Genomic DNA, 16957 nt, shown 5'->3' on the forward strand with positions numbered 1-16957 from the left:
TAGCCTAGGAATGTAAGTGCAGTCCTAACACCCTCGAATTCAATAGACTTAGAAAGGTAAGACAAGTTATTACACCTGAAGTGCAACACTGAAGCAGAGTTACACCTTTCTAAGTCTTTTGAAGTCAAGGGTGTTAGGACTGCACTGTTATATTTTCAGCTAAGTTTTTATATCTGGAAAATCTGCAAGGTTGTTTAGAAATCTGCATCTCTGGATTGCCTCACTACATTTCCAAAGAAGAAGTGTATTTACAGTATTAAATTGGTTTTTAATATGTAATATCTCTTTTCCTTCTATCAAAAGGAGAAAATAAATTAAAATGAATAGATTAAAGCACCTAATGAAGTTGATATGAGATTGCTAAATGTTATCTTTTTGTCATTACAGATTAACATATTGTCCTTAAATGCCTGTTGTTTACAATGGATATAATGAAATGTAGATGGGTCAAAGCCTTGGATGTTTGCATGCTCTTTTTCACATGGCCATTTTCCATTTACTGAAGTATAATGGAACACAATACTTACATTTCCTTTCGCCCCTTCATTACCTCAAACAGTATGATTATTACCCAGCTTTTATTCTTCATTAGCTCTACTGTCCCTTTTAAATGAAATATTACCTTTGCAAAGCAACAATCATTTAACCCATGTTTCTGGCATTTTGTCTTCTCCACCTACTGCTTCTCCTTGCCTGAAAAGGAATCTTTGTGAGGCTCCGAGTCCCTTAATAGAAAAGGGAACTTGAATTCTTCTCAGCTTTCTCCCCTTGCATTCTGTTAGCGCATGCTATGCACAATGTTTCCATTACACTAAAGTTCTCCATAGGCAGAAGGACAATGGTGACTTTTCAAGCAGGCAATCTGGGTTCAATTGTTAGGGATAGCTCATACAAAGTATCTTCATCTATGATGAGACTCTTGTCAAGTAAGTATTGAGTGACCTGAAAGTAGAAGAATAGGAAACAACTACTATATAATACAGAAATACTATTTCTAGATTTGAATTGCACTGCAAGCCTGGTAAATAAGATATTTTATCCTTTAATATTCAAAAAAAGGGCTTACTCTAGAAAGACAGGCCAGTAGATGTGTTCTATGAAGATGTGAAAACTAGTATCAGAAAATGTCTAAAGTAACAGCAAAAGACAGGAGGCCACCCTACCCCTGAAAGGAAAAACAGTCACTCAGCTGTTTCAGTTTTGGAGCCTGTGAAAATGATGCTCCAGCCTCCAATTATGTTGAATGGGAGCATGGCAGGTAGGTTGTCTAATGGGATTGACTTACTCTATGTAATCTGCCTTGAATCCTACTGAGAAAGTTGGACTACAAATAACATAAATAAATTTTTAAAAAATAAATAGGGAAGGAAGCAGGAAAAGAGAAGGGGTTATAGGGGCTTTCTGGGAAGGGAAAGTAGAAACGGGAGGGGGGGGGGAAGAAATTAAGATGCCCATACAAGTCCTTGAAGAGTCCTTCCTTGCTATATCTAATTCTCAACATTGCCTGAGTTTTTGATTCAACACCATGAACAGATAAGACAGAATTCCTACAAACCTGAAAAAGTTTCAGAAATGCTTGAAATCTAAAAATAAATACATGGGGGGGTCAACTTCTCCAATAACAGAAGCAACACCTGTAGCTTTAAGAAATGAATGGCATATCTCAGAACGCATTCTAGGGGTTACTAGGAAACCACAACAATATTAGAGACCTTCATGCCTTGATTTCTTTCAGGCCGATTTCACACTCACCTTAAGCTGCTCTCACACTCGTTTTCTCAGCACGGCATCTTCCCGATTTCCCACTATTTGTGCCAGGGCTGCAGGAAACATTGCGGTTTTCGTGCAGCAAACGGAAACTGGTTTTTAGCGGTTTCCGTTTGCTGCACAAAACCCGTGATGTTTGCTGCAGCCCTGGCGCAAATAGTGGGAAATCGGGAGGATGCTACGCTGAGAAGATGGACATGAAAGCAGTGTAAGGGTGAGTGCAAAATCGGTCTCAGTAAAAGGCAAGGTGGAGCAGGCAGGGCTCTTTCTAGGTCTGTGCTGGCCTCCCCTACTTCTTTCCCCACCTTAGAAGTAGTACACAACCAATGGGCAATTCACTTCCACAAAACCTGGGCAACTCATCCACACTCAATGGCGATAGCCACTTGGATTTGTGCCATTATAGGACAGCAAATGTGGCATGAATCACTGGAGTAAATCACTACCATGAAATCTGTACAACTCACCAAGATCCAGGGGTGGCTACTCGGTACCTTGATGCTATGGAATTGCTTGGGTCCACAGACAGCCAATGCACAATTTCTGCAACTTGGCTGAGGGTGGCTGGCAATAGCTACCACACAACTCACCCAAGCGACTTGTTACTGTTAAACTGTTCCCGGGGTAGGGAAGAAGGGAAAGCTGATGTACTGGTTAGACCAGGCTCTGGGTGGCCTTGGACCAATCACACAGAGTTATTGTAAGGATAAAATGGAGGGGAGGAAAATCATGTAAGCTGCTTTGGGTCTCCACAATTGTGAAATGAAGGGTACAAATGAAGGAAACAAATAATAAATAAAGCTGTAGAGTAGGGGCAGATAAAAACTAATCCTGTTTGATATGAAGATGGGAGCTATTGAACTAGCAGGCTTTTTTTCTGGGCGTTCTCATACAGGACCAGCCCACCTGCTGAAATATTCCAAAGAGCACTGATTAAAGGCCTTTTTGTCCTCAGACTCTAGAGGTCCCTCAGATCTAGGAGTAACTGACTCACATTTGCTGGACATTAACCTGAGGCTATAGAGTAATTCAATACCAAGTCCAGAGAAATGTCACCAAGCCACTGCTTACCCTTTGTAGAGCAGCCTGAGCCAGTCCACTGTCCTGATAACTTAATAATTCAACCTAAATCATACCATTGCCCACTTAGATGTGCCCACCCTCCAGCACCTCATCTATTCCAAACTCATTAATAGGGCATCTTGAGACCATCCAGCTTTATAGCTGCCTCTGCACAAAAGCCTTCTTACTCAACTTAGTGATTGGCTTATTTCTTGAATGTTGCCATCTTTGCTGAATCACTGAACCCCTTACCTTGGATCCCCAACTTCATAGTAGGTTTTAGACTTTTCCTCCACATTGAGAATTAATTTTCTGATCCAAACCAGCTTCTCCTTTTCCTTCTGCCTTGGAACTTACTACAATAGAATCTTCTCCTCAGGATCAGGCAACATATTTTTTTCCTTTCACATTTTATTCTCCTGTAGATTCCCATTCAACGCAATTATACATTGCAATGTTGTTTTATGTTTTTAAAAATATCTTAGCATTTCATCTTTCTAGCCTTGTATCTTGTTAGAGGACAAAGACTGTTGGATGTGAAATTCTCTCTGTGTGTCTTGTTTTTCCTTCTTAATTGGAGTGCTGTATCTTATCAGAACCTGGTTATGCACTAGAATGTTTGGTCCCGAAATAACTGCTGTGGTGACATGGTCTGGCCTTACAACTGTAGAGGATACATTACATGTTATGAAACCAACACATCTACCAATTTGGGGTAACACTCTGGGATGGACTGTCAAGAGTTAATGTTCTAACAGAGTGTGAGATCCTTTGAGTGACAGGATGTTCAAACAGAATGCTGTGAAGAATGTCAGCTAAGAAATGACAGTTGGGAACTGACAGTTGAAGAGACAGTTTAGCACTGAATGCAGACTGAGAAAAGGGCTGAGGGAGGGAGTGGATCACAGTGGATCCCCATTCAAGCTGAAAAGGGACAGAGCTTCTAGTAAAGAGAAATAATCCTTGCCCAGTAGAAAGGGAAACAACTCTAAAACAAGGAGTGATCCCTGGTCTGTGTATAGAGAAGAATTCTGGGAACTTGGATGCATGTTCCAGCCTTCTAAACCTTAAAAGTTAGTGAAACTCAGGAACCTATGCTTGAGAGTTTTAGAAGACACTGAAAAGAAAGCCTCTCTTCAAAGTTTCAAAGACCCTGTTGAAAAGCAAAAACACTTATTTGTTGGCAACATATTATCTGGATTTAGTGTGATAGCTGTGAGAGTTGGACCATAAAGAAGGCCGAGTTCAGAAGAATAGATGCTTTTGAGTGGTGCTGGAGAAGAATCTTGAGAGTCCCTTGGACTGCAAGAAGATCAAATCAGTCAGTTCTAAGGGAAATCAACCCTGACTGTTCCCTGGAAGGTCAGATGCTGAAGCCGAAGATCAAATACTTTGACCACCAAATGAGAAGGGAGCACTCACTGGAGAAGATCCTGATGCTGGGAAAGACAGAAGGCAAAAGAAGAAGGCGACAGCAAAAGATGAGATGGCTGGACAGCATTACTGATTTAACTAACACAAATTTGAGCAGACTTTAGAGGATGGTAGAAGACTTTGTCCATGGGGTCGGACTCAACTGTGCGGCTGAACAACAACGAAGTATGATTACAAAGTTACCTCAGTTTTTGTTATTGGTTCACCTCATATATCCTGCCCCTGATTCTACCTGACCGTCCCTCCAAATTAAATAAAATATTTTGTTTATTTTTTAACTTCCAAAAGCTTCTTGTGTGCCATTTTAGAAGGTGAATATATGCAGGCAATTTTGTTTCTTCCCTCAAGTCCCTGGGCAGAGGCCAACATCAAAAGGTATAACAACGTGACAAGGTGGGACAGCCATAGACCAGCAAATAAGAATAAAATAGATATAGAGGCTGCTCAGGAAGAAAAAAGAAAAAAAGAGAAAATCCTATGCATGAGGGAGAGAAGAGGATGAGATTACCATACAAGCCATTTGTCTATTTCTATTCTAGTGGAGCTCTCTTTACGATCTTCTTTAGCATGATGCTTCAAAGAGCCGCAGTAGATCTAGATGATGACGATGGTGTCTACATCCGCTATCGCACCGATGGCAGCCTGTTCAACCTGAGGCGACTAAAGGCCCACTCCAAGACAATGGAAAAACTCATCCGAGAGCTACTGTTTGCTGATGATGCTGCACTCGTCTCCCACTCGGTATCAGCTCTGCAGCATATGACGTCCTGCTTTGCAGAGGCTGCCAAGCTATTCGGCCTAGAAGTTAGTCTGAAGAAGACAGAAGTTCTCCACCAGCCTGCACCCCAGGAAGATTATCACCCTCCCTGTATCACTGTGGGTGAATCAGTTCTGAAGACAGTTCAGCAGTTCAGCTACCTGGGGTGCATCATCTCCTCAGATGCTAAGATCGACAAGGAGATTGACAACAGGCTGGCAAAGGCAAACCGTGCATTTGGCCGACTGCACAAAAGAGTGTGGAGCAACAAGCATCTGAAAAAAGGCACAAAGATCAATGTTTACAAAGCAGTTGTGATGACAACCCTCATCTACGGCTCCGAATCGTGGGTTTTATACCGTCATCACCTGCGACTCCTTGAGCGCTTTCATCAGCGCTGCCTTCGCACCATCCTCAACATCCACTGGAGTGACTTTGTGACCAACACTGAAGTTCTCAAGCGGGCGGAGGTTACCAGCATCGAGGCACTGCTGTTGAAGACGCAGCTGTGCTGGGCAGGGCATATTTCTAGGATGGAAAACCACCACCTTCCCAAGATTGCCCTGTATGGCGAACTCTCCACCAGCCACTGAAATAGAGGGGCACCAAAGAAGAGGTACAAGGACTCCTTGAAGAAATCCCTTGGCACCTGTCGCATCAACCATCACCAGTGGTCTGACCTAGCCTCAGATCGCAAAGCATGGAGGCACACCATCCACCAGGCTGTCTCTTCTTTTGAGAACGCACGCATAGCTGGTCTTGAGGACAAAAGGAGATTGAGGAAGAATCGCACTGCTACAGCACCAACCCTAAATCAGACTTTTCCCTGCAGCCACTGTGGCTGGACCTGCCTGTCCCGCATTGGTCTTGTCAGCCACCAGCGAGCCTGCAGCAGACGTGGACTATTGCACCCTTCTTAAATCTTCGTTCGCAAAGCCAAGCCGAGAGAGAGAGAGGGAGCTTTCCATAATGGACATTCTTTTGAAAGCTGTTCTAGCATTCATGTTCTCTATTCTTGAAAGAATTTCAACAGACCAGACTGTACTCATTTGGTAATCCTAATTAATCCAGGAGTGTAGGTTTTTTTCTTAAAGCCTCACTGGTAATTGAGAATTTTACAGTCTTGTAAATCCATGATACACATCCAGTTGCTTGGGACCCACATGTGGCTTTTTGACATGCCACTTGCAGCCCTTCTGAGTACTTGTTTCTCAATGTGGCACCTGCTATACATTTCAGGAAAGTGGGCTTGGCCTTCACTTGGTGTGGAGTCTTGTAATTGGCAGGTGGTTTCCACCTTGAAACAGCTGCCACCAGAGGAATGGGTAAGCTGTGAGGTACAGGTCTCATGGCAAGGTGGAAGTAAATGTGGCTCTTTTGGTTGATGATTGAGCTGCAGAGTGAATACCACTCTAAGTATTTATTTTGTGAACACAATCCAGGCAAGTCCAAGGATATACCAGTAGTGTTTAAATACCTTTGAGTTACCAGCAAATGTAACAAAAACCCTACTAATAAGTTCCATGTATAGTTTATTACAGTTGAGACCATCTTGGTACCACCTAACCAGAAGACACTGGATGAGTGTTCTTGTTATACCCTCTTAAATTCCTGCTCAGAGCCAGATTTAACTTTGACCCAAAAAACTCTTTTTAATCTCACAGATGGTAAATGTGACATTGCACTGATATACATCTACAGCTCAATTGAGAAATTCAGTGTAAGCATCAAAATCGAGACAAGACAAAATATTGTACCTTTTGCTGATGTTCTATGCGATAGGATGTCTGCTGAAACTGGCGTATCTCCCTGATAATATGCGATATCTATTAACAAAACAGATATATGAGGGTCTCTTCTTTAAGTTTATACAATATTGGCTTTACTAAAACTAAATGAATACATTTATTCAAAATATGTCCTTACATAGATGCTGTTTATGGGCCTTGACCAGCATAACGTTTATGAATAACAATCCTTAATCAGTCTTACTTGAGCCATATTGTTATGCAGACACACTTCCTATTTTACCTAAGTATCCACTGTACCTTACAAAAAGGACCAATAAAAGTCTTCTGGGCTACATCGCCTTGATCTCAGCGGGGTCCGCGAGTTCTCCTGCTTGCGGCCCCCCTGAATCAGGCAGAGGGAGGGGTGCCATAGATGTGATACCCCCAAAGAGGCCCTGAAGGGGTCTCTTTTCAGCATGGGGCTTTTACAGCAAGACAGGGGCGCAACGGCAGTTGTTCCTGTTCTCTCTGTATGCCCCAAAGCTCTCCCTGTCGTGATCGCCATTACAGCAGCAAGAGGTAAACGCCCGATTGCTTGCTTTTCTTCTCTTCAATAAGCTTTCGATCTATCACTTCTCTACCTCAAGCATGACAATTCTACACTGCAAGTAAGTGGGCTTTCAGTTGCCGATGGCTAATGGGTCGTTTTGCATTTCAATAAATGGGCAGTTCAAAGGAAGGGAAAGAGGTCGATACCTCCAATTTCCCTGTGAATGAGTCCTTGAAAAGCTAAAGAACATCTCTAAGTACTGGAAACGATTTGACTTAACCTGAATATGGATACTTAAATCGACCCAGATTATAATTGGATATTTGTTAAAGAGATTATTATCAGCTGCAATACGGTCTGAACAAAATGAGATACTTGGATTAATGGACTAAGTTTGCTGACAGAGAAAAATGGCTTTGCTAAGCGAAATTTTTCACAAAAAAGATATTTTAAGCAGTTTGAATTCTCTGAGGCAAGATCTTGGTTTATTGACAGAGTTGGTTAAGGAACAAATGGGAGCTTTTGTGATGAAAGCGAAATCTCAAATCTACATGAGCGGAGTGCTAAGGAGAAACCGTTGACATCTGTGGAATTGAAATGGGAGAGCGACTCATTGGGAAAAGAACAAAAGAAAATCAAAATGGAACCCTATGGTGTAATTTAAAAAGACCGGAAATGGAGACTGACTGAAGTTATGTCGAGAGGAACAAAGGCTGTGGAATTTTTCCCACTTTCTTCAAGAGAGATGACTACATTAAAAAGTAAGAAAGTGCATTTTAACCAGAAAATCATGATGTGGAAATCTTTCAGAAAGAAGAGCCTCCTGAGATAGATCCCTCTCTGTGGATAGTTGGATATGTAAGAAAATCTGATATGTGATATTAGAAGGCTAAATGAGATTCTTTTGCGGGGGGGGGGGCTATAATAAGTTATCTTGTCTAAAACAATATGATATAAAAGCTAAAGGACTAAAAAGTCTTTGAAAAGAATTTTATGTAAAAATAGTTAATCTAGATCAATTTTTAAGAAGGCAGACAGCATAATTATTTGATGAATTGGTGAATTTATCTTTAACAGATAATGATATTAGCTTTTTATGTTTGTTATCGATATGGGTAATCCTACAAATTAATCTATAATTGTTAAGAAGGTAGACATCATAATTATTTTGTAAATTAGTACATCTCCTTCTAATATGTTTGTTTGAAGAAATTGACTATAATAAGATAGATAAATTATTGTGCTCTATTTCTAGCCTAAGGATAAAGATATTGGTCTCAGACTGTATTAAGGACAGAGAAAGTACATATTAGTCATAAATCAGGAGATAGATTTTTTTTTAGCAAGAAGGGTTTCTTGAAATGTTTTTATCTTTGTGGGTAGTTGAGTATGGAACTCTCAATAAGAACAGGCATGTGATTTTTATCTTTGGGTTATAATAAGTTGTTTTTTCTAGACCAATAGGGTTAAAAGAGTTGGATTAATTGTTAAAAAGGCAGACAGCACAGTTATTATGTAAACTGCCAGATTTGTTTTTAGTATGCCTCCCAGGAGAAACTGTTTATATTGAGATAGACAAAATACTATGTTGTATTTTTCTTTTAGCTTCTTAAGGATAAAGATATGAATTTTTTGTGTTTATGTTAATGAGGATATGTTAAACTAACAAACTAGTCTGTGTTTTCAACATGGTTAAGCCAAATCAGCCAGGTCCATGTTGAGATTGCTCTGACTTGTTTATACTTATTTGTGTTGAAGAATTGTTTAGACTTGTATTGCAAATAATAGTTTAGTAAATGTTTTACAATGAAAGATAAAGATGGTAAAATATATGGAGAACTCTATACTTGCAAGTAGAACGAATTGGATATTTTATTTGGAGGTAGAATTATAACTGATATATTTGTGCTTTTCTTTTTTCCCTGCTTTTCCCATTCTGTATATGCCCTTCCCCCCTTTTATTTATCTATGCTTATGCTTCTTTTTATAGTTAAAAACAATACAAATTATAAAAATTCAAAAAGCACCAATAAAAGTTGTTTATGTAATTCTTCCAAACTAAACCTCTTATAAATTCTGCCCCCTCAGAATGCACAATAACCCTAATGTGCATTTTTGTTCCCTCAAAAGTAAGCATGCTCGTCATATGGGACTATAGGGTATTTAGGTTCTGTGCATTTTCAGTTATTCAGTTGGCTGTTCACCTTCAACATGCAAACTGTAATACTCATTCTCTAAAATCTGCCAGCAGGTGGTGATAGAACATTGTCCCTGGATACAAATTACATTTCTGCCCATTATGCACCCTAAAATGCTGCACAGATTCAGTTCTTATGGTTAATAACTAATCTTTGTCAATAAAAACCTACAAAGAATGAAGAATTACCATTCGCATTTTGGAAAAATTGACAAGGCCTTCTTCAGTAAAGTTAGGTGTTCCTTCTTCAATAAATGCCAAGTCTGTCAAGTACATTCCAAGATATGGCACTGAGGGGGGATTACAACTGCAGAGATAAGAAATAGATTTTACTACTACTTGGCAACTCTGGATCCTATATCACATACCTCTAACTCTTTAAAATTATTTAGAAGGCTTTTAACCCCTTAAGGTTGAGTTCATTCTAAACAAGCATAGCTGAGTTATAATCAACTCTATAATATTCAATTTTCAGATTTGACATATTTCTCTAATATCTAACTTTAACATGGAAAGAACAATGTAGCTTGAGGCTGCCACAAAGTGTAGAAGCAACAATGCATGGTGATATTGAGAAGACCAAATTTCTTGGCAATACGCACAAAATATATGAATTGTTTGATACTTTTCCACTGTATTGCTATGGTATATTAATCTTACTCTTGACTAAATGAGCTGTGGAATTTGGTAATTAAGTATTTAAAATATTGCTACAACAAACAGCTACAGTGTAATCTCCATGTTATTTAATTGGAGGTTGAATACAAAAACCCCATCAACAAGAGGCTAGATGAGAGCAGTCTTTAGTAGCGTGTTCCCCTAAACATCCATCTTAAAATGACAGTAGTTAGACACAACCTCTCTGTTAAAATCATGCCTATATGAATCAGCGGATACTGTAGAATTTTCCAAGTAGTTTTTAAAGATCAAGGAAACAATATCCTTATTGGAAAACTTTATCAATTCTAAGTTATAACAGAAAACTTTACATACAGAACAATAGCTTAATATGTCCTGGCAATTTATGCCAAAATATCTGTGTACAACACTGACTTCAGAGTACATTTTTAAAAAGACTGAAACGTCATAAAGTCTCTATTAAAAAGATGATCCCATAAAATTATGAGACAGTATTGTTTCAATTACAGCTGTTAATGGAAGACTTAATAACTATCCAATATGCATAGTAATATGAGACATACTTCTTGAGTGTTTCTCTGAGATTTTTAAATCTTCCCTCAGATGAAACAGTCTTCTGAAGCTTATCCATAAGAGCTTTAGTCTACAAACAGAACAAATCAGAAAAGTCACTCCTAGAGAAACAGAACATGTCACAGTCCAGAAAGTATCTCTCAAATGAGTTCAATTTCAAATAAATATTTTTTCTAAATCATAGTGGGACTAGTTGTATCTTCACGAAACATAAATCTTCACTAAACTGCTTCAAGATCACACAGGAGAGGATGCAGTATAAAAATGTAATAAAAAAATAAAAAATAAAGTGCTTATTTAGGGCTGAATTCAAATATGATGCAAGTCATACAATGGGCAAAACACTTGCCCATGAAAGCATCCCAGGCATTATTTATTATATGTTGCAATCCATACATTCAGACTGGAAGCATACTGGTTTTTTCTGGCTTGGAAATAAGTACTGCTGATATTCTAATGCCGCACCCCATTTCAAGTGCAACAATCAGTGTCGTGTGGGATCATGTACATGACACAAGGATAACTTTTCTGCATGTAGTCAGTCAGCATCACACTAACACTGGATTCTACTTCAGTTAGCATGCCCACCATATATGCTTTATAGTTAATTTAAAAGTTTAACTTATTTAAGTCTATATAGTCCACCATATCCAAAGTTCACAATATCTTCCAGAAAATTAGACAAAAGGCTTGAAAATCTAGGTTAAAAAACCATAAAACTGCTTCTTATTTCATGGCATTAGAAATTTTAAAAATATATAGGTTTGGTTTTGTTTCGTTTTAAAAAGATTTATTCATTTTTATTATGTTTGTTATTAAATTCATTCATTTTACCACTGGTTTCACAGGGAATCTTATTACAATAGGAAGTATATAATTTAGGACTTTCATTGCTTTCTTGGCTATACTGTTGGGATAAGACTTTCAGAGATACCGTAGTATGGCTTGCCTAAGAGGTCCTCCCTGCCGAATTTTAACTAGCTAAGAAAGCAGATTGGGAGTGGGCAAACATTTAGCCAAGAAGGCTGGCTGCATGGCACATCAGAGGCAGAAGCCTCTGTTCTGACAGGCCCATGAAGGGAGGTTTGATCCTCTCAACATGTCTGTCTCTGCTGCATCAGAACGATCTCCAAGGAGAGTATTGCTACAGAGCAGAAAAAAGCCCAGGCAGAGTTGTACAGCAGGCAGAGGGAGACTTTTGTACAACAGAGGTGCCATGCACACTGTGAGATCTCGCATTATTGGAAAAGTTGTAGACAAAATTGGCAAGTGGCGCTGACAGTCAGGATGGGTAAGCTGGCAGAACAAAACCGTAACAGCAGCACAATTACTTGGGAATGGTAGGCAGAGGATTAGGCATGGGCAGCTGCTGAGATAGCAGATAAAAGGAGAGGTGGTGGTGTAACAGAAAAAAAGTCTGGTGGAGTACTGAGCATTAAAAAGCACTCTTTCTACACCATAGCAGATGCACTGCTAGATGAGATTCAAAATTATGGCATGCCTGGCCCTTTGTCCTGAGGTCAGTTTGTTCAAACACCCTATGCACCATACCCTCCTTTTAGCATATTCTCAGTTGTTCTCACTTTCTTTTTCATCCTTTCCAATTGAGGTTGTGCTGGAAAGCTGCAAATGGGTTGAAGCGGAGGAGCAGGCAAGCTGTTTAGTGCGTCTTTTTTAATGGTACACAAAATAAGAAGCAAAACAAAAGAAGCTGAGAGCCAGATGCAGCATGCATATTACTCCCATTCTGCAGATGCTCCATTGGCTGCCCATTGGTTACTGCACTCAGTTTAAGGTATTGGCTATCACATACAAAGCCCTTCATGCCACTGGGCCCTCTCATATGCAGGACTGCCTCTCTCCCTAGGCTCCATCATGTCAGCTTTGCTCATGTCAGCAAGGGGTTCTGCAGGTTCCAACCTGCAAACAGGCAAAATCAACAACTACCCATACATGTTCCTTTGTGGCTTCTGCCTTGTGGATTGGCCTGCATGAGGAGGTCAGGAAAGCTCCCACTTCCCTGGCCTTCTGCAAACTGCAAAATTGAACTATTCAAGAGGGCTTTTCTGCAAAGGGAATAGGGTTGCTCTATACACTGCTTCATATAGCTTATTGTTAGTAGAATCCTACTATGTGATTTCTATGCTGTTTAGAAGAAGATTATGATTATATTGGATTTATACCCCTACCCTTCACTCTGAATCTCAGAGCAGTTTACAATCTTCTCTACCTTCCTCCCCCACAACAGACACCCTTTGAGGTAGGTGGGGCTGAGACCCTTTCAAGGTCAGCTCTGCGAGAGATATGGCTGATCTAAGGCCATTCCAGAAGCTGCCAGTCCTGGCAGGCAGATCCCTGCACTGTGCCCCCCCCCCAAGCTGGCTTGGAAGGAATCATCGTACACACACATGACCCAATGACATCACCAAAAATGACATCATCATCCAGGCCAATGAGCAGGGGACAAGAGAGCAATGGCAACACACAAGAGTGTTGCTGTGCCACTGCTTTCCCCTGCACTGTTTTAGTAGTGCCCGGCCACTTTCAGGTTGAAAGCGGCCAAGTGGTGCCTTCGCATTGCACTGATGATGCAATGGGAAGGCACCCCTCGGCTGCTTTCAACCCGAAAGCAGCTGGGGAACCACTAAAACAGTTCACTTGTGTACCGCACTCCTTGCAAGGAGCGCGGTACACAAGCGCATGCTATGCAGGAAGCCTGATTGGGATGGGAGACAGCTATGACGCTTGCATACCACACTCCTTGCAAGCCTACTCCCATGTGCCAGCTCTAGCAGCTGCAAGTGGTAGAGTAGGGAATCAAACACAGTTCTCCCAGATAAGAGTCCGCACACTTAACCACTACACCAAACTGGCTTTTATGTTAATACTTGTGCTGTATTAATACTTCTGCTATACTTTAGTTCTTTCTGGTGGTTCCAGACTTCCAAAATCTTAATCCAATGATTATTCAATGTCCCATTTTGTACATTGTACACAATTTGTACCGTGTAATGTGTCTCTGTGAGAAAAGAGAACTATAAATAACATAAACAAAGTAAAAAAATGTTGTCACCACAAAGGTATCACTAAATGCTTTGTGCTATCTCTGCTCAAAACTGCCACTGTCCTTGTCCTCTCTTTCCTTGTCATCCTCCCTCAGTGAAGCTATTCTGAGCAGGCACTTGTCCAGGGGGAACAACAAACCATTGAAAGCATGGTATTTTTTAATAACACAAGGAGATGTAAATTCGAGGCAGGGAAATGATGCTCCCTTTGGAATGTGTCACTAATGCTCCACGTTGCTTCACAGCAAGGCGGCCCTGTCCTTGATTTTCTAGTGATGCATTTAAAAGCATTTTGAGCTACAAGCCACCAAATTACTCCCTTTGCTAATAAAGAGCCCTCAACGTATAGGTGAAATGGATCAACATGTACAGATTACTGACCTGTTTAGAAATCTTAGCCCAGGTTTTCTTCAGTCTGTAGATTGCACTTCTGTTCAAGGCTGATGTGATTTCAAGCACACCATTGTAGTTGTGCAAACATCGGCAGATGTCAGCCACTGCTACCCATTTCTCAATTGCATTAGCACGTGAGGTAACATCTGCATAATTCATAATCTGGGAGGCAACAAGGTTGCTCATCTGCATGAAAGAAATAAACCTTAAAATGCTTCCATTTAAAATATGCAAGGCATACTATTCTATAAACATAGAATGAAACCCTATATACAACAGAACTTGGATCTTTTTCAGGTAAGGCTAGGAAAATATATACTGCAAAAAGGGCTAGAGAGAATAGGGCCAAAGCAAGCAGATTAAGGAAAGAATAACACATTCATTAAAATATTCATAAGATAAGACATTGATAGCATAAGAAATATTGCTGCTGACCATGACTCCTGGTTGCATATTAAGGGTAATGACTAAATACGGATGACAGTCATCTCACTCAGGCTCAGACAAAAGAACTACTTGACAAGTTGGCAAATAGTCCTGGTTATCCTGATTACAAGCACTTGGAATCCCAAGAGATTCTGTGTACCTCAAACCTCAACCTTGACTTGCTGTAGTATGCAGCAACAACAATGGTTGGCAGGCTGAATGCCCAGATGACTGTAGGGAAGTTTCTTCCTGCTCCCTTCTTCCCTCAGAGGCATCTGATGGGATGCACAGTGTCCATATGTCCAGTTCACTTTGAGAAAAGTAGTGGCCAAGGTGCTTGCTTGATATTAGATGGAAACTACATGTCCTAGAGTGCACAAGTCACAACAGGATTGAATAGAAAAGGAAGACTGGGGTGGGGAAACCCTGTCACCCGGTATGCCTGCTACCTCCTTCTGCAATAGGAGCAGAAGATAAATTGGAGAGTGGAAGGAGCACAGGAGGAAAGAAGCCTGGATATATTGTCTGAGCTAGAGAAGGATATGATCATCTCTCTAAGAAGTCAAATGTTACAGGCTACTGAAGCTTCTATGAGCCCAAGAAATATGAATTTATGTGGCATCTCTAATAATGAATTAGAGCAAGAGATCTAAGACATAATCATTAAATTAGATTATGTTTAACAGAATGTGTGTTATTTTAGTTTAATAGAACTTCTGCCAGTCCTTGAAAATTTCAGTGATATTCTACATATTCCACATTTTAAATTTGCTATATAATTGCCAGGAAGTACTTCAGTAAAATGTAATGTTCTGGTTCGGTTTACAGTTAATTCTGTGTTCTTGTATTCCAAAAAAATAATCTCCATTTTACAACCACTTACATCATTAAAGTGTTGGCTGGTTTTCATAATATAAGGTGTCCTTTCATTTTTATCCAGTTTCATCCAGCCTTGCCCAAGAAACTCTCTGGGAAAATGAGGAAGAGATCAAAAGAAAAAAAAAACCACAAGTCTTTCAAAAAGTGCAGTTTAGGATGGCAACTGATAACTCAGCTGTAATTCAAATTAATTCTCTCACCCACTTAACAGTACTGGGAATAATTATTTACAAGGTTTTCCTGTATTGAGTTTATTTAAATTAATAACAGTTGCAACATATATAGCTACAACATGTTAGGATTTAAACCTCCTCCCCCCGCCACACACACACATATGACAGCAACACCACTGCTTGGTTAAAAGCAAGTGGAGGATTCAAGAAGTAGAAAGGATATATGCCCAAAATATAATCAATAAAATAATGACATTAACCCATAGCATCAATTGCTTTTACAATTCCTCCATCTGTCTGAGCACCTTGCCCCAAAAGAAGCAAAAAAAACTTAATTACAGTGCAGGGAAATTTCTTTAAGAAATATCCCTTTTCTGTCCTGTTTCTGTTGCATACACTCAGTACTTTCCTACATAGGTTTTAAGTGGTGAAAAAGCTCGTAAATGTAGAACTGCTATTCCTTTTCTTTTCAAGAAATTCACTGATCCAGTAACTGATCCCCTTTGGCTAGATGTTTTCAGTAAATATTAGTTGATCAAACTGGTGATAAAGCTGTTGTTTATTTACTTTATTTTACCTTGCACTATTAACTCAAAGGCTGCAATCACTGAAAGTAATTTCTAAAAGTACAACAAAGCATTTAATGAACATCCTGCCATTGCATTGTACATAGCCTGGACTTCAGATTAGTGCACATGCAAATGCTGCTTTGGATGCCAACCTCCAAGTGGGACCTTGGAGATCCCCTGGAATTACAACTCATCTCCAAACTATCAGTTCTTCTGGAGAAAACAGAAGCTTTGGAAGGTGGACTTTATGGCACTGTATCCTACTGAGGTCCCTGTCCCCCCCCCCCCACCCCAGGCTGCACTCCCAAATTTCCAGGAGGCTCCCAACCTGGATCTGGCAAACCTACCTCCCATCCCCTGCTGCTGGTGGTGGGACCTTATGCTTATTAAGAGATTATACACTTCTACCAAGTGCTGCCATGAAACATTTAGCAAATGTGTCAGAGTCGCAGCAAAGTTCTAGAAGTCAAGAGCTTGTTCACCACTTAAGTCCCCTGTGCAAGCACCAGTCATTTCCGACTCTCGGGTGATGTCACATCGTGATGTTTTCATGGCAGACTTTTTACAGGGTGGTTTGTCCTTGCCTTCCACAGCCATCTACACTTTCCCCCCAGCAAGCTGGGTACTCTTTTTACCGACCTCGGAAGGACGTATACCACTGTATAGGACTTCAAATAGGCAGAAGCCTCCTGTCCCTCCAGAGGAAATAAAATAATTAATTACACAACTGAAATTAGGAAAGG

General features: G+C 40.2%; 1 protein-coding gene across 4 annotated transcripts in view; it reads right to left on the reverse strand.

Moving 5' to 3' along the window:
* Positions 1 to 316: 316 nt before the first annotated feature.
* RASGRF2 (Ras protein specific guanine nucleotide releasing factor 2) overlaps positions 317 to 16957 on the reverse strand; it is a 183478-nt gene continuing 166837 nt past the window's right edge. For all 4 annotated transcript variants that reach the window (XM_060235762.1, XM_060235763.1, XM_060235761.1 and 1 more), the window contains 6 exons: positions 15477 to 15561; positions 14156 to 14353; positions 10700 to 10779; positions 9687 to 9804; positions 6778 to 6846; positions 317 to 942 (listed from right to left, as the gene is read on the reverse strand). In XM_060235762.1, the coding sequence (XP_060091745.1) occupies positions 850 to 942; positions 6778 to 6846; positions 9687 to 9804; positions 10700 to 10779; positions 14156 to 14353; positions 15477 to 15561 (643 nt within the window). In that variant the 3' untranslated portion in view covers positions 317 to 849. The remainder of the gene's footprint in view (positions 943 to 6777; positions 6847 to 9686; positions 9805 to 10699; positions 10780 to 14155; positions 14354 to 15476; positions 15562 to 16957) is intronic.

Source organism: Heteronotia binoei, chromosome 4 (genome assembly GCF_032191835.1).
Source record: "Heteronotia binoei isolate CCM8104 ecotype False Entrance Well chromosome 4, APGP_CSIRO_Hbin_v1, whole genome shotgun sequence".
NCBI classification, from domain to species: domain Eukaryota; kingdom Metazoa; phylum Chordata; class Lepidosauria; order Squamata; family Gekkonidae; genus Heteronotia; species Heteronotia binoei.